Raw genomic sequence first — 19465 nt, forward strand, 5'->3', positions numbered from 1 at the left:
AAAAAAAAAGATAAAAAAAATTTCTGCTCGGTTTTTTTTATTATCAAAAAGTAATTTATTTAATTTGTAAAAAAATAATAATAATAATAATAGAGAAAAAAAATATAATAATCACAAAAATAGCAGTAAAATGTTCAAAATTTTTCGTTCGGTTCAACAAGGATCATTTTCAATCATATAATAAAGATTATTTAACCATTTTTCATTTTGAATTTTTTCATAAATAATTGTTTGACCATCGATTAATCGAATTCCATTATGAAAATTATTATCATCATCATTACCATCATTATTTGATTTACGAATAAAAATCAAAGTTTGATCATTAATATGATAAAGATCACAAATTTGTTCTAGATAAAATTGCCATATTTTTCCAACAATATTTCCATCAATTTTCAATTTTTCTGTTCTTGATTGAAGAATATCTGTTGTTATTCGATCAAATGGATAGAAAAAAAATGATTAGTTTTCAATCAAAAAAAAGCAAAAAAATTGATTAAAACATTTACCTGTATGAAAAATATTCAATATTTCCAAAGTGATAAGATATTTTTTTTGTTCAAATTTAAATTCTTTTCTTAAAATTTTTCCTTCAATAATGAATGAAAATTCTTTACAAATTATACGTTTAAATTCATTGAATGCATTATCAATATTTTTATCGGTTAAATCCTTCAGGCCAGAATCTAATTTACTTGGGCAAATTTTTTCCGTTTGACATTGACAAATTTCATTACAATTATGAATTTTAGATTCATTATGTGTATCATTATATAATCGTGAACACATTGAACCTGGACGATAATAATCATAAATATTAATCAATGCTGATTGTGATTCGGTAACAACATTTTCCTGATAAATACGAAAACTCAGACAATCATGTTTAGCATATGGTACATCTTTTAAATAGAATTCAATTTTCGATACAACAACATTACTTTCCAATATTTTTCCATTTGATTTTAATTGTTCCAAATCTGAAGCGATAACTTTATAACCACTAAGTAGACCAACTTCCAATATTATCATACCCATTTCATCATCATTTAAACGTCTATAACGAATTTTTATCAAACGAATCACTGGATTTTCAATACCTAAATTTGGTACAGTATCAAAACTGTCTGATGGACATGTATTGGATGATTTTTTTTCTTTTTTCATTTTATTTATTTGATTTTGTTGTTTTTTCGTCGTCGTCGTATTATTTTTCGGTCGTAATCGATTCATCATCTGTGTCCAAACGGATCTTTTTTTAATTCCATTATTCGAATTCGAATCATTATCAGCATATTCACAAATATCGTAATCATCATTATTATTCGAATTAAAAGATTCGATTGACATTTCTTCCATTAATTTATTTGTATCATTATTGAAAATTAATTTATAATCATCATAATCATAATAATCACCATCATTATCATTATAATTATCTTGCCATTCGGACAATACAATTGATAATTCAAATTGACATTTATTATCTTCAGGATTCAATACATTATATGTTGTTAATAATTCAATTTTTCCTAAACCATTACCCAACGTAACAATATCAACATTATTAATATTATTATCAACATCAATAATATGTAAAAGATCATGATTTGATTCAGTAAATTCAATTGAACGTTTTGGTCGATAATTAAATGATATATTTGATTTAAGTTGAAATTTTTGATTATTTAAATCAACAATTGTTGAATAATAATTGGTTAATGCTTCCAATGCAACAATAGTATTTTGGGTATTATCAAATGTACCATCTTTTTGTTGTAATGTTAAATAATTTGCTAATGAATCTGTCATTGAATTTTTAGGTAAATATTTGGCTAACGATAACAAAACATATGATGTTGTCTCGATTGGATAATCATTATTATAATAATAATAATTTGATATCGTATCTTGTTGTTTATCCGGATGATTCATCAAATTCATTATCAATGAATTTTCATCAATATTTGTTGATGTTGATGATCGTAATATAAATGAATACGTTATTATCGATAATGAATATGAATTATTATGAACAAAACGTATTTTTCTTTGTAAATATTTTTGTGCTAATGTTATATTTTTATCTAGTTGTTTGATGAAATCATTAGCATCCGAAACATCATTTTCGATCAAATATTTTTGACATTCATTCAATGCAATAACAATATAAGCGGTTAATGTATGTGAACCTTGATTTACACCACCCAATGCTTTTTCATGAAGAATCGGAAATGTTTCAGCCCATGATCCATCGGATAGTTGTTTTTGTAACAACCAACGTAATGCTTGAACAATAACATCATTATCCATATAATCACGAAGTAATGTTCCGGATTGACAAAAAACTTTTGTTACAAATGCCGTTAGCCAAACTGATGATTCACGTTCAACAAAAGCACTGAATGAACCATCTTCTTTACGAAAATTTAGCTGTTGTTTTAATGCACGTTTCAAATATATTTTTGCACGTATTTCTAAACGTTCATTTAATTTTCCAATTTGTTTCAAATATTTCATCGTATACAAATTGAATGCCATATAGTACATATTTTGTTCACCACAACCTTTTGGTTTCTTTATGAGATAATCTAATTCTTCTATTGATTTTATTGATGGATTAAATTTCGATCCAATCAATGACAGTTTATGTGACATTGTTCCAGGAACAATTTCATTATTGTCTACACTTTGCTGTTGTCGTTGTTGATAAATATTTTTCTGAAATAAAATATCAATTTTTTGTAGATGTTTTTCCGGATAAACTTTACTTGTAATTTGATTAGTTGGTTTTTCCTGTACAATTGTTGTTGTTTCACGACGGGCACGATTACCCGGATCCAAATCCAATGCGGTAATTTCTTCCACAATTTTTCCCGGATATAAAATGGTTATATTTTTTTCAATAATATCGGACATATATTTTCCATTCACATATGTCATTGCTTTCAGCCGGATTGTAAATGTACCAACTTTGATCGGAACAATCGGGAATACTTTTGCACTTGATGATCTTGCATCGATATTTAAATTGATTTCAAATCGTTCCAATTTTTTCGATGCTTCCGAACAAATTTCATCATTTTTATATAAAAATATACGAAATATTAAATTTTCATCCAAATAATTGAAAATTGTTGCACGAATTTCAGTATGTTCATTTAGAATTAAATATTCAGGCATTGAAACATGAATGAAAAATGGTTTATAAATTGTTATACGTTTATCTTCAAGGAAACATAATCCATCCGCCGCAGATATAGACATACTTGATATTATCCATGATGTTATGGAATGTGGTGCCGGTTTTTGATGTGTATCCGAACTTCCATTCAAAAGAATTAAATCAAATAGCCAACTATCACGAAAATCATAACGTGTATTTTGTTGATCAATTTCTTGTTCAGATGGTTCTGATGATGATGATGAACTTGATGGATGATTAAATTCATAATTTGGTTTTGATTTAGATATTCCCGGTCGATTTACTAATTTTGGTTAAAAAAAATAGCGAGTTTTTAGTTAAACAAAAAAAAAGATTCAATTTTCTTACCTGAAGAAGTTTGTAGACCATCTTCCGATTTACAATTACAACATTCCAGAAAATATTCATAACATTGTGGATGATTTAATGAATATTTCCTTATTATTTCACTTAATTCTTGACATGATTTTGGTGATGATAATGATAATGCCATTCGACAACATAAATGTTGATGCAAAAGACAAGGTTGATGTTTGTTGTTGTTGTTGCTTCGTCGTCGTATTGATCGTTTATTTCGCAATGATGATTTTCTATGATTCAAAATCATTGGTTGTAACAATTTAAATCCAGCACCATCTAAAATATGTTGTGAACTTTTTCCACCACCCGGACCATTACCAATATCATATGTTTGCATTTGTTGTTGAAATTTTGCACGAAAACTTTTATTACGTAAAATATAAATCGATTCATCAACAGCATTCATTGCAACAATATCATTTTGTTGTCCATGAAATCGAAATCGTATCATCGATCCTGGTTTAAAAACATTCGAATCTTCATCATTTTGGTTTTTCGAATCCAAATTTTCCAATTCTATTTTAACACCACAATCTTTTTGTTCAACATGGATTAAAATAGAATCGGAAATTAATTCTTGAGTATTTCGGTTTAAACCAAAAACCAAAATTCGAACACTTGGTGCCATTTGATTCGAAATATTTAAAACAATTTGTTTTGATTCAAATGATAATGGTTCTCGATGAAAAACATAACCTTTTGATGTGGCTAACCAATATAAACTTTTCGGTTCGATTTGATCCAAACGATAATCAATTTTACTTTGATATTGATCACCAGCATGATAAAATAATTGTTTTTTATTTACAATAAAAATTCCCGCATTTTCATTACGATCAAATGGTTGCAGTGAAAAATCAATAAAAGCTTGTTCAGCTTTTACAAATCGGGTATCATTTGTTGTTACAATAACTTTCAGTCGTCCGATTAATTCTTTCAAACGAAATGTTACAATTACGATTCCATTTTTATCAGTTTTTAACGATTCTGTTTCACCAACATTATCATTTGAAATTGGAGTCGTTTTAATCTCAAAACCATTTTGGCTATTAATCTTGATATTTAACGGTACATTTGGAACTGGCTGATGTTTGAAATTTTTTACTTGAATCACAACGAAATTGGTAAAATTTTTACGATAATAAGGTATTGTATGACTATTTGATAAAATATATGGTCGTGATGTTAGAATGAAATTTTCACTATTTGCCTGTTGTTTTGTATTTGTAGATTTATCCATTACAGTTGTACGAATATAAAATGTTTTTGGTAAATCATAACGATTTTTACATGGAAATATTGAATTATCAATCGAATAATTTATTGAACCATTTTTCAAACATAAATTTTTCGAATGAAATTTTTTCATCTGTTGATATGGTGGTTTGATCATAATGATTTCAAAATAAAGAAAACCTTTTACCGGTTTTCCATACGTATATGTTGCATTAATTTGTATTTGAAATCGTTTCGATGAACAATAATGTATGGATGGTGTTAAAATATCGATCCGGATGATTGGTAGTTGATAATTTTTCACCTCGAAATTTAAACGATCCATTCCCTGTCGGTAAGATTTGTTAAAAAAATTTTTGTAAATTTCATTTTTTGTAAAATTTTACAATTTTAAAACATTACATTTTTACAGGATAATTCCGCTTCCCAGATACCTTCTTTTGTAATTTTTGGTAATTGAAATTCATATTCAGTAAAATAATATGGTGGTATCAATGATAACTGAGTGAAATCTAATTTAATTTTTTGTTGATTTTTTATTGTTAAATTACATTGATCACTTTTTCTATTTAAACTACGATTAGTTTCCAAAACACGAAATCGAACCAATTCATTTGAACGATAAATTGGTTTATTTGTTTGAAAATAAATTATACTATCATTGATCAAAGGGAAATCTCCACTTAAAACATAATGATTTTCGGATGGAAATTCAATTTTCATATAAATTTTCCTTAACACTTTATTATCATCATGGGATTGTTGTTGGTAATTTTTTAATAAAAGTTCTTGCTCTGGTAATTCAATTTCAGCACGGCTTATCGTATGATTATCATTAGCTGAAAAATCAATCGGAAAAGAAAATTTCAATCAATATGTGCATGTGAAGTTTGAAAACAAACTTACTTTGTAAAAATCGAAATTCATTTTCAAAAAATTTTTTCAAAAATTTTTTTTGAAATGAAAATGATATACTGGCATTCAAACATTTATCGGATGGAAAACAAAAAATTTCATTCGATTTTGTACCTAAATAAAATTGTCTTGGTGCTAATATCGATTGACAATCGGCGATATTGGCAATCAAAATGACCAGATAGTTGATGGCGATGATGATGATGATGGTGGTGGAAAAAATTATTGAAAAATTCATTGTGATCGATGATGAGGATGATGATGATTAATTCGAACGAAAAAACAACAAACGAAACATTGGTCAATCATAAACGAATGAATTTTGCGTTTTTTAAAAAATCAAGGTTACAGAAAAAATGACCAACGAAAAATTTGATGCAAAAAATTTTTTGTTTGTTTTTTGGCGGATGTTGGCACTATGTTTCTGAAGCAAAAAAAAACTTTTACTGTTTTGGTTGCTTCATGTGCGTCTTAGACTTTTTTTCGACGATGGATGAATGGATGGTTGGATGAAAAATCATAATCATAATACCAATGATGATAATGGCTCTCTCTGTGTATGTAATCATCGGTTTGTTTCTGGTTTGTTGTTTTTGGTTTGATTGTTATCATTACATGAAATATTCGAAAGAAAAACACATCAAACAATTTATTACAGAAACTAATTATCATTTTTCAAACAAAAAAAAACACACAACAAAATTACACAGACAGAAAACACACAACAGTGATTGATATGATATGATTATGGCTGATATGAGATATTTTTGTTCGTTCGTTTGTTTGTCGTTGTTGATGATTCGTTTGTTTGTCACACACATTATATCATCATCATCGTCATCATCCTGATAATGAAATGTACACACACAGTGAGAGAGAGAGAGAGAGAGAGAGAGAGAGAGAGAGAGAGAGAGAGAGAGAGAGAGAGAGAGAGAGAGAGAGAGAGAGAGAGAGAGAGAGAGAGAAATTCGTTCGAAACAAAAAAAACGGTGTTTTCTCGATTTTCTGATCAAAACAAAGCAAAAAATTGATTCAAATCCATGTTTGTTTTGCAAATCTTTTTTACTTGTTGAATTGAATTGAATGAAGAAAAAAACTTTCAAGGCTATATTTATATAAATCATTTCCTTTGTAGTTTTAGTGTTTCCATAGAAAGTTTTTTTTTCTCGACGAGAAAAAACCAACAAAAAAATTACACCACACAAAAGCTTGAAATATTGTTTTTTCCACCGAAAAAAGAAAAGAAAATCTCCCAGGTTCAACAACAAACCATGAAAAACTAATCACCTTGAACCTGTTTTCTTTCTACTTTCCATACTTTCAATTTTTAGCTTAGAAAGATTAGCTTCAGTGAAAGTTGTAAAGTTGGAAAAAAAATCACACCACCAGTGCACTTCAGTGTTAAAAATTGTTGGTTTTTTTATTCAAAATATTTTTTTAATTCTGGGTTTTTTTTACAAAATCTGTTCATTTATCATCAATATTCAAACCTGAATATAATTTAACCATTTTCATTGATCTACCAAAAAAATCTAATGATTTTTTTCTTTTCATTTCTAATTTTGTTGAAAATATATTCAATAAATTTTCTTCGCTTTGTTTGATTTTTGTATAATCAATTGATTTTACCATATTATTACTGCCATTCATTTTGATTGATTGATTATTTTCCGGAATCAAAGGGTTATTATCATCTTGAGATGGAAACATTATCATTCCATTATTATCATTATTCAATGGTTTTATATCTAAAAAACATTGTAAAATTGTTTTATGTTGTATGGATAATTGATTTGAACGTATAATTTGTTCCAATTCCGACCAATAAATACGATATAAATCTTCTTTTTTCAATCCTTTACAACGAATAATATTACTTTGTATCGGCAATGCTACATTAGTTTTTTCATCATGCAAATGACGATACATAATATCACGCAATTGTATAAGGTCTTTTTCACAAAGTTCTTGTTTGGTTATTAATGAATAAAATTGATCACGAATGGCAAAAAATACTGTCAACCCGATTGATATTGGCCAATATTTTGTTTGTTTTCGTAAAATTTGATATGCTTGTTCCAGATTATCTTGATTGTCATCATTATTCACTTCATTTGCAAATTTCAATTGAAGATGATTTTTTTTCATTAATTCAGCAAAATCATTTAAACGATAATCAGTGATACGACCACCAACACCTTCGCTAATTGATGGTGCATCTTCAATCAATGGCTTGTGGTTGTTACTGTTGTTATTAGCAGCTAAAACATGAATAAATAATTCACCATTATGACAACGAAGCATATGTGTAACTGAACGATTTGGTGGCATTTCTAAATAAACAGTTTTACCCGATAACAAAAATGTAATTAAACATGATGATGGACGACTACTAACATCGATTGCTGTTAAACGATATGCACCAATACAATTTGAATATTCAAATGTTTTCGGTGATGTACCCCATTTCAATCGTAATGTTTGATATTTTTGTTTATCACGTTCAACATATTGATATTTTGATGATAATGAGGATGAATTATCTTCATTTTCATTATTGTCACAGTCAACAATTTGATAATTAAAAAATTGACTATGTGCTTGACGAGAATGAATTATTTCAACATCATAATTGGCTGATGATCCAGAATTTTGTTCTTCTTTCATCGGTATATTACATACGGTTGTTGAAGCAAGGTTGAAATGTTCAAATGCCATACAGGTTAATCTTGCTGCCAAAATTGTTGACGATGCAACCGAATAGAATGAAAATTTTAATAAATCCGTACGATTTTCATCACGTATATCATCTTTATGAATCAATAGATTTTCCATTTCCAATGGAAAAGTATTGATAACAATCGCATCCAATCCGAATCGATTGGTAGTTTTTCGTTGAAAATCCAAGAATTGTTTGGAAATTTCTTTTTGAAAATTTTTAAAAAAATTCTGATCTTCATTATCGAATGTTAGGAAAATTATTCTTCCTGCATTGATTTTTGATTGACATTTTGAACTTGATGATGATTCTGTTGATGCCAAACGTTGTAATGCTTGTCGAAAACCATCCAACAAATATTTCAATTTATTTTGTTTCGATGAAATTTTTCCATCAAATGAATTTTTAGTAAATTCAATAAATGAATTAAAAATATATTCACAATTTTGTTCACATTCATTATTCAATTGATAAATTGATTTTGGTGATGTGGCAATAAAAAACAATAGTTTTTCTCGGTTAGGAAATAAATCCCAAACAATACGACTATATTCAAATATTGCTTCAACTGAACATGTATACAATGATTTGGATATAATTGTTGATGATAATGTTGAACGAAATCGTGATCCACCAATATCATGTTTTTGTCCAGAATCAACGCTAGAATATTCTTGTGAACAATCCAAAATGAAAATTGTTTTCGATGAATATTCTTGTTGTTCGTTTTCGTTGTTGTCCATCATTCGAATCAAAGAATTTTTTGATAAAATCAAGAATTTTGGGTTCGATTTTGTTCCACACCGAAAAATCGGCTATTTCAACATGTTTAGCTCATGCAGGTCAACATATCATCAATAAACGTTCGAATGTTTTGTTTTGTTTATCATTTTTTTTTTTTTTTGTAAAATCAAATTTTTATCAATTTTGTTTGTTGTTGATTTCATGAATGGATAATACATTTAATATTGATTTGACCGTGAATCAGAAAGAAACATCATTATTAATCTCATCAGATGGATATAAACGCTCTTCCTGATATTTGTTTCTATCGGATACTTGAATATCTGACAATTGATGATCGTAAAAAAATTTCGAAAATTTTCCACAAACATTATCAATTGATTCGTTTGTTCAATAATGATCGTTTGAAACAAATAAAATCGATTGGTATTTATAATATTGATGTTCAAGAAAAATTAAAATCATCTTATCCGGGGATATTATCTCGGATTAAAAATCAAAATAATGAATTATTAGAACGTTGGTATTGTAATAATCCTGAACATATACCTCAAGAATTTTTCTCTACCAATTTAGTTCTCCATAAACAGGTAGGATTTTTATTCAAAAAAAATTTTCCAATAAAAATGAAAATTTTGTTTAATTATTAAAACCCAGTGTCCAGATTGTCAAGAATCATTGTTGAAATGTATTTTGAAAAAATGTTCATCACTTGAATCATTGGATCTGAGAGGATTTGAATTGACAGCCGATATTGCCTACTGTATTTGTAAACATTGTCCAAATTTACATTGTCTAAAATTGGAATTTATATCATTCAAATCATCATTAGATGTGGATAAATTTTTATGCTGTTTAGGCAATCAAATTCGTCATCTTTCTATTGATAATTTATTTATCAATAGTAATTTTTTTCATTATTTATTTCATCATTCATCATCGATACTCAATCAATTACATATGACCATTTATCTTCGACATAATAATGATTTGGATTCATTACCGAATGCATTCGATCAATTGAATGGAAATTTGGAATTTTTATCATTATATTTTTTTCGAATTCCACATAAGAAAACTCAAACTATGAAATTACCTCATAATTTTTTAGATAATTTGGCAAAAACTTCTTTGGTACGAAATCTTCGTTTTCTCAAGGTATGTTTAAAGTGTTGTTGATAATCATGTTTTTTATTTTCTGTTTTCAGATAAAATCTAGTTACCATTATCGATATAATTATGAAATATTTGAATCAGCGAAAAAATTTGAAAATTTAATAGCACTGAATTTTAATTTTATGATCTATCATAATATGTTATTGAAATATAATATGGAAAATTCATGGTTAAAATTGAAAAGTTTAACATTGGATTTCTATTTGCTTAAAGGTTCTAATAATCTTTTGATTCAATTTCTGAATGGTGGTTATCATCAAAATCTATCGAGATTACGTTTATTAGATCTGAAATTTCGTCCAAGTTTTGCTCGACATTTAAATGGTAAACAATTACCAAATTTAAATCATTTGGAACTTATTAATGTCGTTTTAGAGGTATTTATCATATTTTTTGTAATTTTTTTTGTTTTAATCGAAATTTAATATTACCATTAGGCTCCAAGCTTGATCTCATTATTTTCATCATTGTTGTCCATGTGCAAATTACAATCATTACGTATTGAATTTATATTGAAAGAATTGATTGTCAAAAATATTGATCAACTTCAATATCAAAATGATTCAGAATCATTATATCAATTTCCTTTGGAACAAATGAATTTGTTGGAAAAATTTATCCAACAACATTCCAGCATTGAATCAATATTTTTAATCGATTGGCCTGGTTTAAAGTTAAATCATCTAATCCATTTAAATCAAATCGCTCAAGAGAATATGATAAATTTCATCTATAAATGTTATAATAATTGAAAATATTTTTAAAAACTTAATCAATGTTTTTTTTAAAAAATGTCTATTACCACATATGTTAATCCATTGCTGTTTATTTTGAATAAATTTTTTTTTTTGATATATGAAAATCGAATCAAATCGAAATTGAATATGATGCACGAGTTAAATAAACAACAACAACAACATTATTTTAGAATTCATCAACATTGAATAATTTTTATTTCAATTCTCAAAAAATAATGTTTGGAACTGGAATGGTAATGGTGTTTGATACGGAAATATTGTATATAGTTGGTGTTTCAACAATCGGTGTTGTTTCATTGGCATATGTTTTGTTTGGTTTTTCAACTGATTCATCGAAAAAAAGTAAAAATAAATAAAACACGCGTGTGTAAATTTGAATTTAATGTTTTTTTTTTACAATTTTTTCAATTGTAGAATTATATATTCGTGGTTTGAAAAATGTTAAAAATAATTGTTTTATTAATTCAATATTACAATCATTGGCCAGTAGTGATTCAATGGTACAATGGTTAAATCAAACAGCTACAACACGAATAAATAATAGCAATAATAATGATAATTTTAATCTTATACGTCAATTATCATTCATCTGCGATAGTAAGTGATGTCTTTTTTTTAATTTACTTTGATTCTAACATTTTTATCATTTTTTCCAATAGAAATCAATAATAAAATTGACTGCGATCGTTCGGAAATACTTTCACCTGAAGGTGTACTGGATTCACTGCGAAAACATCGTTGGATGTTTTCGGCCGATGAACAGGATGCATTCGAATTATTTAGCGTTTTGCTTACAACACTTGATTTTGAATCTAATCAATTATCATTAGCATTATCGATTCGTGATAGTGTACAATCATCAAATAATCATCATTGTGATCATCAAAACAATACTCTAATGGATGAATTTAATAATAAAAGTAAACTTATTACACGTATCAATAATCCAATGATTGAATCGATGGATAAAATTCTACGTAATTCAAAAAATTCATTACCCACTCGTGGTATACTGTCAAATCATTTAAAATGTCAAAATTGTCGACGAAATTATCCAATACATTTGGAAATTTTTAATTCAATATCCCTAAGTCTTCCAACATTATCATCATTACAGCTAGGATCATCCATTCCGTTGGAAATGTGTTTGAATAAATTTTTAACCGAAGAAGAAATTGATGATTTTCATTGTCAATATTGTAATCAAAAATCAAAATTTTCTAAACGAATTGAATTGATAAAACTACCTCGTTTGCTTTGTTTTCATGTACATCGTTTAGTTTGGCTGGAATGTCAACAAACCAAAAGAGTTGAACATATAAAATTTCCTGAAGTTTTAATAATGGATCCATTTAAACATAATTCGATAAAATTTAGCAATAAAAAAGATCGAGAACAACTGAAATCTTCTGCTGGTGGTGATATCGGAAAACAGCAGCAATCGATAAGTCATGAAGGAATTTCAGCTCAATATATTTATATACTTAATTCGGTTATCGTACATTTGGGTAATAATCATTCTGGTCATTTTGTTTGTTATCGAAGATCTAGATCTCCAACACCATCACCAACAACATCAACCACCACCGCCACCACAACCATCAACGATAATGATTGTCGTTCATTAATGAAAAGTAAATGGTTTAAAACATCGGATCTTTTGGTGAAAGAAGTGAATAAAAAAGAAGTATTTGCAAGCTGTGCATATATGTTATTTTATGAAAAAATTAAAAAAGAATCTTTTTTGTTGAAAAAAGATCAAAGTTGAAAACCATTAAAAACATTTTTTTTGTCGAATAAAAGTTTCGTTTATTTTTTTGTGAAAATTATTTTACAATAATGTATATCCTCTCTAAAGGCACATAATTAGACGTGTAGGTAGTAAGGATTAAGTATGATTTTTCTAAATAATCTTTGTTTATCTGAATGAATGCGGAATATGCTGTAAGTTGGTGAGTTATGTGGCCTGTTTATTATAATCATCGGTAATTGAATTGATTCTATATAATGGAATATTATTATTACTATTATAATTGGGATTATTATTATTAATCTGGAATGCTTTCGATGATGATGATGATGTATTGAGCTGTTTATTAAGTGTTGATGGTTCCTAATTGCAATTGAAAAGTGAAAAAATTGAATTAAAAAAGGGAATTTTGAACACAAGAAAAAAACAAACAAATATTACCTGTTTATGACGATTTAATTTTGTTTCCAAACGATTACGATCTTTATGATAATAAAAACCGGCAAATACTAATACATTTAATATTAATAATGAACAACCAATTGCTATGATTAAACTTAACCATGTATAAAGATTATTTGATTGTACAATCATTGAAAATGATGCATTACCACCACTATTACCGCCACTATTTAACAAATCTAAGGCACTACTTTCTTGACCTGGATTTAGATTTAGATTTTGTGAATCGTTTAAAATATTTTTCAAATTATTTGTTGAAAATAATTCTTGACTATCGATATTATTATTATTATTTTCCGTTGGTGGTGGATTTTGTTGTCGAAATATTTGAAAATTTGTCGATGAAGAATGATTTTGTTCTGGATGTAAATCTTCTGATTGAAAATAAGTATTGAATGAAACTGGTGCCGATAATGTTCCATATCGAATGATTCCATCATAGGTTTGAATATTATTATGTGACTGTGAATGTGCGAAAATAAACACAAAATACAAAAATAGGAAAAATGAGCATTGAAAAAGATGATTACCTCAAGTAAATGATGAGCTTTTAGATCCGAATCACCTGGTCGATGTAATTGTGGTAATAGATTAAACCAATATGATAAACGATGTGCTTGATAATGATCTTGAATGGTAATTTTATTATTATCTAAAATAGAAAAATTAAAAAAAGTTTTAAAACAATCTTTTTCCAGCGAAAAATCATTATCCTTACCAAATGAAATATAACGTTGCTGTATTTCATCATATAATGGCCATGATTCTAAATGTTTTGAGCTATTTGAATGATGATCGTGATCATTATCATTGATAATTTTGGTTCCATTTTGATTTGGATCGCCAGTTTTAATGAAATTCGTTAAATATTTTATATAAATTTTTGATAAATTAATTTCTGAACGTGAATAATTTTTTGAAAACCATGAAAATTGTTGTTGCCCATTGCTGACTAATGGTGCACCAAATAAATAGGCCATATCTTGGCCATGAATACAACCTAATCGTGTTGGATAATCAGTACCAATATCAGTTTGATGTAAAAATGTAAAAAAATATGTTCGATGTTGTGATTGTGATTGTTTTGAATGAAAAATTCCGGTACGTATTGTTGGTGCTATAATCAATGAATCACTAAATATATCAATCATTGAATCAAATAAACTGATTGGATGTAAAAATGGACGATTCCAATCAGTATATTCATTGATTATAGTTAAGAATATTTCCTATAGAGAAAAAACAAAGAGAAAAGAAAATCAAATCAGAGAATCGAATCAAATCAATATGATTATTATGATTATGATGATAATTTAATGATAGAGTTTTGCAAGCAAGCAAGCAAAACTAGCAATTGAATTGAATAGAAAAAAAAACTTACTTGAAGATGATAATTGAATAAATTTCTTATCAATGTACGTAATAAACGATCACGACGTGAAAGATCTAGGCCATATTGTTCATCATAATTGGAAAATAAATTATATGATTCAGTTTTAACAACACCAAACAATAATTCATAAGAACCAAATAGTGGATTTGATTTTGACATTAATGATTGTGGATCATTCGGTATAACGATACCATCGATTATTGGTCCGAATGCTGTTAAATGTGTTGGAATTTTCAAATCGATTGATAGAATATCATCAATCGTTTTATGTCGTAAACATTCGAGAACCATTTTTTCCATTCGTGGATTTTCCAAACAACCCAATATTTTGGCAAAATTTCTAGCATGATAGATGGCATCCGATGCTATGGCCCAAGGTGATAATGCAGAACCACTAATCATTATTGAACGATGAAATAGTCCTAAACATTATTTATGGGAGGTTTTTTTTTATAAAATAAAAATGGAAAACATCATTTGATGATAAATCGAAAAAATTGTTGTCAATAAATAAATAAATTGACAATACCTCTAGCCATTGGTGAAAGCATTAAAAAATTAATACAAGCAGCACCATGTCCATAACCTAACAAAGTAACATTTCTTTCATCACCATTAAATTCACGAATATTTTCCTGTATCCAATGCAGTGCTGCAACTTGATCCATTAGACCAAAATTGCCTCGAGCTGTTCCACCCAATGATGGAAAAAAACCTGTCCATAAAAAAAAGTTTTTTGTTGTCAGATTCTCTGAGTGAATAATGAAAACGCTTACCTAAAACACCTAAACGAAAATTTATGGTTACAACAACAATATTTGAATAGCTAGCCAAAATTGAACCATCATAAACTGAACCAGCATTCCAATCATAAGATTCTCCATGTATAAATACTAATACTGGATAACGATTTAACGATCCTTTCGGGTTGTTAGCTTTGTGGTTTCAGCAATTAAATTATCATTACCACCAATGTTAAAATAATCGTTAAAAATTACTTACCACCAAATGGTGTATAAATATTTAAATATAAACAATCTTCACTTTGATTTTTAAGCATTTCATTCCATTTTCGTAGTAATTTTAATCTTCCTTTAGTCATTGATTGCAGTGCTAATGTTTCATTTCGTAAATTATTTGGAAGTCGTTGTGGACAAACTGGACCAAAATGATTAGCGATTTTTACATCCGACCAAATGGCCGGTGTTACTGGTGGCATAAATCGAAGCTTGCCGATCGGTGGTGATGCATATGGAATGCCTAAAAATGCTTCGACTGGTTGTAAATATGTTCGGTCAGATGATGTGGATGACGATGTGGATGCGGATGATGGCGATGATGATGGATTAATAATGATACCACGTAATGTACCATATTTTGTTTTGATTGTACGGCTACTTAAACGTTGATTATTCGAACAAAAACAATATTTATTATTCAATATAAATGATGATGTTAATATTAACAACAATAATTTATAATGATTATGATGAGGATGAAAATTTCTTAAATTAAAAGTTGACATTTTTTTTACAAAAAATTCTTAGAAAAAATATTACAAAAACAAAATTATAAACATGGTTATAGTAGAAAAAAAGAGAAGGGCTTCACATTCGAATCGACAAAACGTTCGAATTGACAAAACATTCGAATTAGGCAAAGAAAAGACGATGCCAAATGACTGACTGAGAGATAGAATCACCCGAGAATCACTCCACCATTTTTTTTTCGTTTCGTTCGTTTGGTTCGTTTCATTTAGTTTTTTTTGGTTCATCAACGAATTTTTTACAACGATAACAATAACAACAACAACGAGATCTCGTATTTGGATCGTCGACACGCGCACATCAGAAACATGAATTTTTCTTATAACCGAAAAACCAAAAACCAAAACTAAAACTAACTATAGTGGAACCATTGATTTAATGTTTTTTTTCTTTTCTTCTTTTCTCGGGAATTTCTTTTTGGAGTCGACCGTTCTGCTGGTCAGAATAAAAGAAAAGAAACGAAACGAAGAATTTCAACTGGAGTCAGTAAGTAAAAAAAACAAGCTCAAAAATTTTTTATTTATTTTCCTATATAGTTTTGCTATATAAAAAAGTCAATTTTTTAAAATAAAAATTATCAAAAGAAAAAAAAGGGTAACAGTGTTAATAACAATTTAAAAAAACACAAGATTATGATGATGATAATTTACAAATTTTCGGTAGATCACAATCATTTCGATCATTATAAAATTCATTAAAAAATTCATTAATATTACATAATGAACTATTACAACCACGTACTATAACCGGAATTTCGTTGACTAATGTTAACACTTTGAATGTTTGTTGTTGTTGATGTTGGTCTTCTTGTTGTTGAGAATTACATTTATAAAGTACAGCAACAAAATTTGTTCCAAACGGTACAATCAAACTGGAACGCCATTCACGATCATCCGGTATACAGAAACGAGTATTGTCATTATCATCTTCGGACGATGGTGATGTCTGAAGATTTACATCGGGAAATTTATTAAACAGTCCAAAATAGCTGAAAACTTTTGATAATAAATTTTCATGTGAAAAATATAATGTTGTATTCGTCAATTGGGCTTCAGGTTGCTGAATGATTGAAACTAATTTCGATTGCAAATCCCCGATTACCGAACAAGCCATTTTACGATATGGTTCAATTTGATATGCATCAAAATATTCATCAATATCTAATAAATATTCAATAATTTTCAATTCGGATTCGGAAAATAAATGACACCATGGTGAAAATGTATAAATAGCTGTTTCATATGAACAAGCTTTATACAACATTATCAGTGATTCAATTTTCATTGTATATTTCAATCCGTTTCTTTGGCTAAAATTTATTGACATCATTTTTATTGGTTTACTTTCGAGAAGTTTTCGAAATTTTTTTGATTTTGGTATTTTTGACGATGAAGATTCAGATGATTCCGATAATGAATCCTCGATAAGACGTTTACATTTTTTATGTGACATTAAAACATCTTTGGAGATTTTCGGGAATTTTTTCTGTTTGATTTCTATATAAACAAAGAGAAAAATGAATGAAAAACGGATGCTAAAAATTTGGAAGATTACCATTTTTTGATTGAGAATTTTGATGATTTAATTGAATATTGATTAATGAATCAATAAAAGCATCAGCTGTTTCTTCCGTACGAATTTTCGTTGATATTCCGACATCAAATTGAGGAATTTTCTGGATATCAAACAATGTTGGAAATAATTTATAAAAAATTTCAGCTGCGAAAATTTTAAAAAAATGAATTAGAAATTGGATTTCAAATCAAATCAAAAAACATTTACCTGTTCGTGCTGTTTGTAATTTACCCGTATAACTAACATGATTATCATCATTTGGTAACATACGAAAACGCCATGTTATCAAATAGATATACATACGATAATTTAATTTATTCGATTCCAGTAATTCTTTACGTATTGAATGTAGCAGCTGGTTAAATTTACCAATTTCACGTGCTGATGGATAACGTATTGAATGACGATTCAGGAAAAATAGATAAATTGGTTGACATTTACGAAGTTCTTCATTTGGCCATTTGGTTGGAAAAATTTTACGAATTTCTTCTCTTGCAGTTAGATATGTTGTTTTGGTTGAAAATAATCGATATTTATTACATTCCAGTGTATCGTTTGTCGATGACGATAAAACATTGGCAAAATCAAAACACGTCGTTTCATTTGATTCGGTAGTGGTGTTGGTGGTTTGAACAAATCTTTCATCAATAAAAATCGAAATAATAATGATTAAAAATATTCGGGAAAAATTCCACATTATTATCGTCATAAGATGATCATTGCAATTTAACCGAAATTACAAAATGTTAAATGGCAAAACAGCAATGTTAATGACGATTGTTTGTTTGTTCGTTTGTTTTCGTTTTCGAGCAATCGCGAATTGGATGAAAAAAAAATTTAATCAGCTGTTTCGAAAATTGAACTTTGACGAACAAGTTTCTTTCGTTCGATATTTCATTATTATGAGCACTGCATATCTTGTTTTTGCTCTCTTTTAAATGTCAAAAATTATGTAATCAACAATCAATAAGACAAGTACGAACGAAATAAAAAATGGATTAATGTTGAAAATGAAAATGAAAAAGTCAAAATATCATGGCTCTTTCCAAACAAAACAAAACAAAACGAAAATTTACACCGTTTTGAAACCGATTGTGTTGAAATGGAAAAAAATGGTGTTCGAATTCGAAACGAATAATTCGTTCGAATCGAAAAAATCGAAAATTTCAAAAAAAAAAAAAAAAAAAATGAAAAGATGGCTGGTACGCGATGTTTTCTTGGAAAAAAATTTATTTTTAATTTTGTAATTTACAAAAGCAAATTGTTTGTTTGAATGAATTTTATTCTAATTTTGTTTTTGTCTTTTGATTTCCGATTTCAATCAATCAACTTTTTGTTGTTGACATTTTGTTTTTTTGTTTTTAAGAAATGAAACCTTATATTTTTCCCCTTGTGTTATTAATAAGGTATGAAATTTTTTTCTCTCTTTCCAATTTCAATGTACTAAAAACAACATTTACCCAAAAACCAAAAAAAAGGTTTCATCATCATCATCATCATTGGAAAAAAAATTGGTTTTGATGGAGCAAACTCTATTCGTCGAATAGAATATGAATATGAATATCTATCGTTTTGGATTCGAAATGCCGATTCGGTTGTCAAGTTTTTTTTTCGTTATTGTT

At 27.9% G+C, this 19465-nt stretch overlaps 6 protein-coding genes across 6 annotated transcripts; 2 read left to right on the forward strand and 4 right to left on the reverse strand.

Moving 5' to 3' along the window:
* Positions 1-90: 90 nt before the first annotated feature.
* LOC113799131 (complement C3-like) lies at positions 91-6599 on the reverse strand. Its single transcript, XM_027349720.2, has 5 exons — positions 5711-6599; positions 5207-5643; positions 3557-5132; positions 513-3491; positions 91-428 (listed from the first exon to the last, which is right to left on the reverse strand). The coding sequence occupies exons 1-5, from the start codon at positions 5955-5957 to the stop codon at positions 154-156; spliced, it is 5514 nt and encodes a 1837-aa protein (XP_027205521.2). The 5' UTR covers positions 5958-6599; the 3' UTR covers positions 91-153.
* Positions 6600-7113: 514 nt separating this feature from the next.
* On the reverse strand, positions 7114-9297 carry asun (integrator complex subunit 13 asun). The gene has a single exon (XM_027349730.2). It carries the CDS (start codon positions 9182-9184, stop codon positions 7187-7189), a length of 1998 nt encoding a protein of 665 aa, XP_027205531.2. The 5' UTR covers positions 9185-9297; the 3' UTR covers positions 7114-7186.
* LOC113799143 (uncharacterized) lies at positions 9278-11207 on the forward strand. The gene is made up of 4 exons (XM_027349733.2): positions 9278-9772; positions 9840-10340; positions 10391-10735; positions 10796-11207. Exons 1-4 carry the CDS (start codon positions 9455-9457, stop codon positions 11108-11110), a joined length of 1479 nt encoding a protein of 492 aa, XP_027205534.2. The 5' UTR covers positions 9278-9454; the 3' UTR covers positions 11111-11207.
* A 21-nt stretch (positions 11208-11228) lies between these two features.
* On the forward strand, positions 11229-12918 carry Usp30 (ubiquitin specific protease 30). The gene is made up of 3 exons (XM_027349734.2): positions 11229-11458; positions 11531-11713; positions 11776-12918. The coding sequence occupies exons 1-3, from the start codon at positions 11332-11334 to the stop codon at positions 12882-12884; spliced, it is 1419 nt and encodes a 472-aa protein (XP_027205535.2). The 5' UTR covers positions 11229-11331; the 3' UTR covers positions 12885-12918.
* Positions 12900-16697, reverse strand: LOC113799135 (neuroligin-1-like). The gene is made up of 8 exons (XM_075823639.1): positions 15724-16697; positions 15498-15656; positions 15251-15436; positions 14710-15143; positions 14047-14557; positions 13859-13980; positions 13308-13790; positions 12900-13229 (listed from the first exon to the last, which is right to left on the reverse strand). The coding sequence occupies exons 1-8, from the start codon at positions 16244-16246 to the stop codon at positions 13074-13076; spliced, it is 2574 nt and encodes an 857-aa protein (XP_075679754.1). The 5' UTR covers positions 16247-16697; the 3' UTR covers positions 12900-13073.
* A 62-nt stretch (positions 16698-16759) lies between these two features.
* Positions 16760-18841, reverse strand: LOC113799142 (multiple inositol polyphosphate phosphatase 1-like). The gene is made up of 3 exons (XM_027349732.2): positions 18051-18841; positions 17823-17987; positions 16760-17764 (listed from the first exon to the last, which is right to left on the reverse strand). Exons 1-3 carry the CDS (start codon positions 18550-18552, stop codon positions 16899-16901), a joined length of 1533 nt encoding a protein of 510 aa, XP_027205533.2. The 5' UTR covers positions 18553-18841; the 3' UTR covers positions 16760-16898.
* Positions 18842-19465: the final 624 nt, after the last annotated feature.

This window comes from Dermatophagoides pteronyssinus, unplaced genomic scaffold (assembly GCF_027571235.1).
Source record: "Dermatophagoides pteronyssinus isolate colony J.1.1.1.1 unplaced genomic scaffold, Derpt_VIB-CSIC_2022.12 sq0033, whole genome shotgun sequence".
NCBI classification, from domain to species: domain Eukaryota; kingdom Metazoa; phylum Arthropoda; class Arachnida; order Sarcoptiformes; family Pyroglyphidae; genus Dermatophagoides; species Dermatophagoides pteronyssinus.

Bases quoted from the DNA above. Each gene is read 5' to 3' on its own strand.
- LOC113799143 (XM_027349733.2), top strand. From the start codon at position 9,455: ATGGATATAAACGCTCTTCCTGATATTTGTTTCTATCGGATACTTGAA. The intron at 10,341-10,390 runs GTATGTTTAAAG...TTCTGTTTTCAG, and splicing joins GAAATCTTCGTTTTCTCAAG to ATAAAATCTAGTTACCATTA. The intron at 10,736-10,795 runs GTATTTATCATA...TATTACCATTAG, and splicing joins TTATTAATGTCGTTTTAGAG to GCTCCAAGCTTGATCTCATT.
- LOC113799135 (XM_075823639.1), bottom strand. From the start codon at position 16,246: ATGTCAACTTTTAATTTAAGAAATTTTCATCCTCATCATAATCATTAT. The intron at 15,437-15,497 runs GTAAGCGTTTTC...TTTTATGGACAG, and splicing joins TTTTCGTTTAGGTGTTTTAG to GTTTTTTTCCATCATTGGGT. The intron at 15,144-15,250 runs GTATTGTCAATT...AATAATGTTTAG, and splicing joins GCTTTCACCAATGGCTAGAG to GACTATTTCATCGTTCAATA.
- LOC113799131 (XM_027349720.2), bottom strand. From the start codon at position 5,957: ATGAATTTTTCAATAATTTTTTCCACCACCATCATCATCATCATCGCC. The intron at 5,133-5,206 runs GTAATGTTTTAA...TCTTACCGACAG, and splicing joins CGGAATTATCCTGTAAAAAT to GGAATGGATCGTTTAAATTT. The intron at 429-512 runs GTAAATGTTTTA...GAATAACAACAG, and splicing joins ATTGAATATTTTTCATACAG to ATATTCTTCAATCAAGAACA.
- asun (XM_027349730.2), bottom strand. From the start codon at position 9,184: ATGATGGACAACAACGAAAACGAACAACAAGAATATTCATCGAAAACA.
- LOC113799142 (XM_027349732.2), bottom strand. From the start codon at position 18,552: ATGACGATAATAATGTGGAATTTTTCCCGAATATTTTTAATCATTATT. The intron at 17,988-18,050 runs GTAAATGTTTTT...AAATTTTCGCAG, and splicing joins ATTACAAACAGCACGAACAG to CTGAAATTTTTTATAAATTA. The intron at 17,765-17,822 runs GTAATCTTCCAA...TTGTTTATATAG, and splicing joins AAATTCTCAATCAAAAAATG to AAATCAAACAGAAAAAATTC.
- Usp30 (XM_027349734.2), top strand. From the start codon at position 11,332: ATGTTTGGAACTGGAATGGTAATGGTGTTTGATACGGAAATATTGTAT. The intron at 11,459-11,530 runs GTAAAAATAAAT...TTTCAATTGTAG, and splicing joins AACTGATTCATCGAAAAAAA to AATTATATATTCGTGGTTTG. The intron at 11,714-11,775 runs GTAAGTGATGTC...TTTTTCCAATAG, and splicing joins ATTATCATTCATCTGCGATA to AAATCAATAATAAAATTGAC.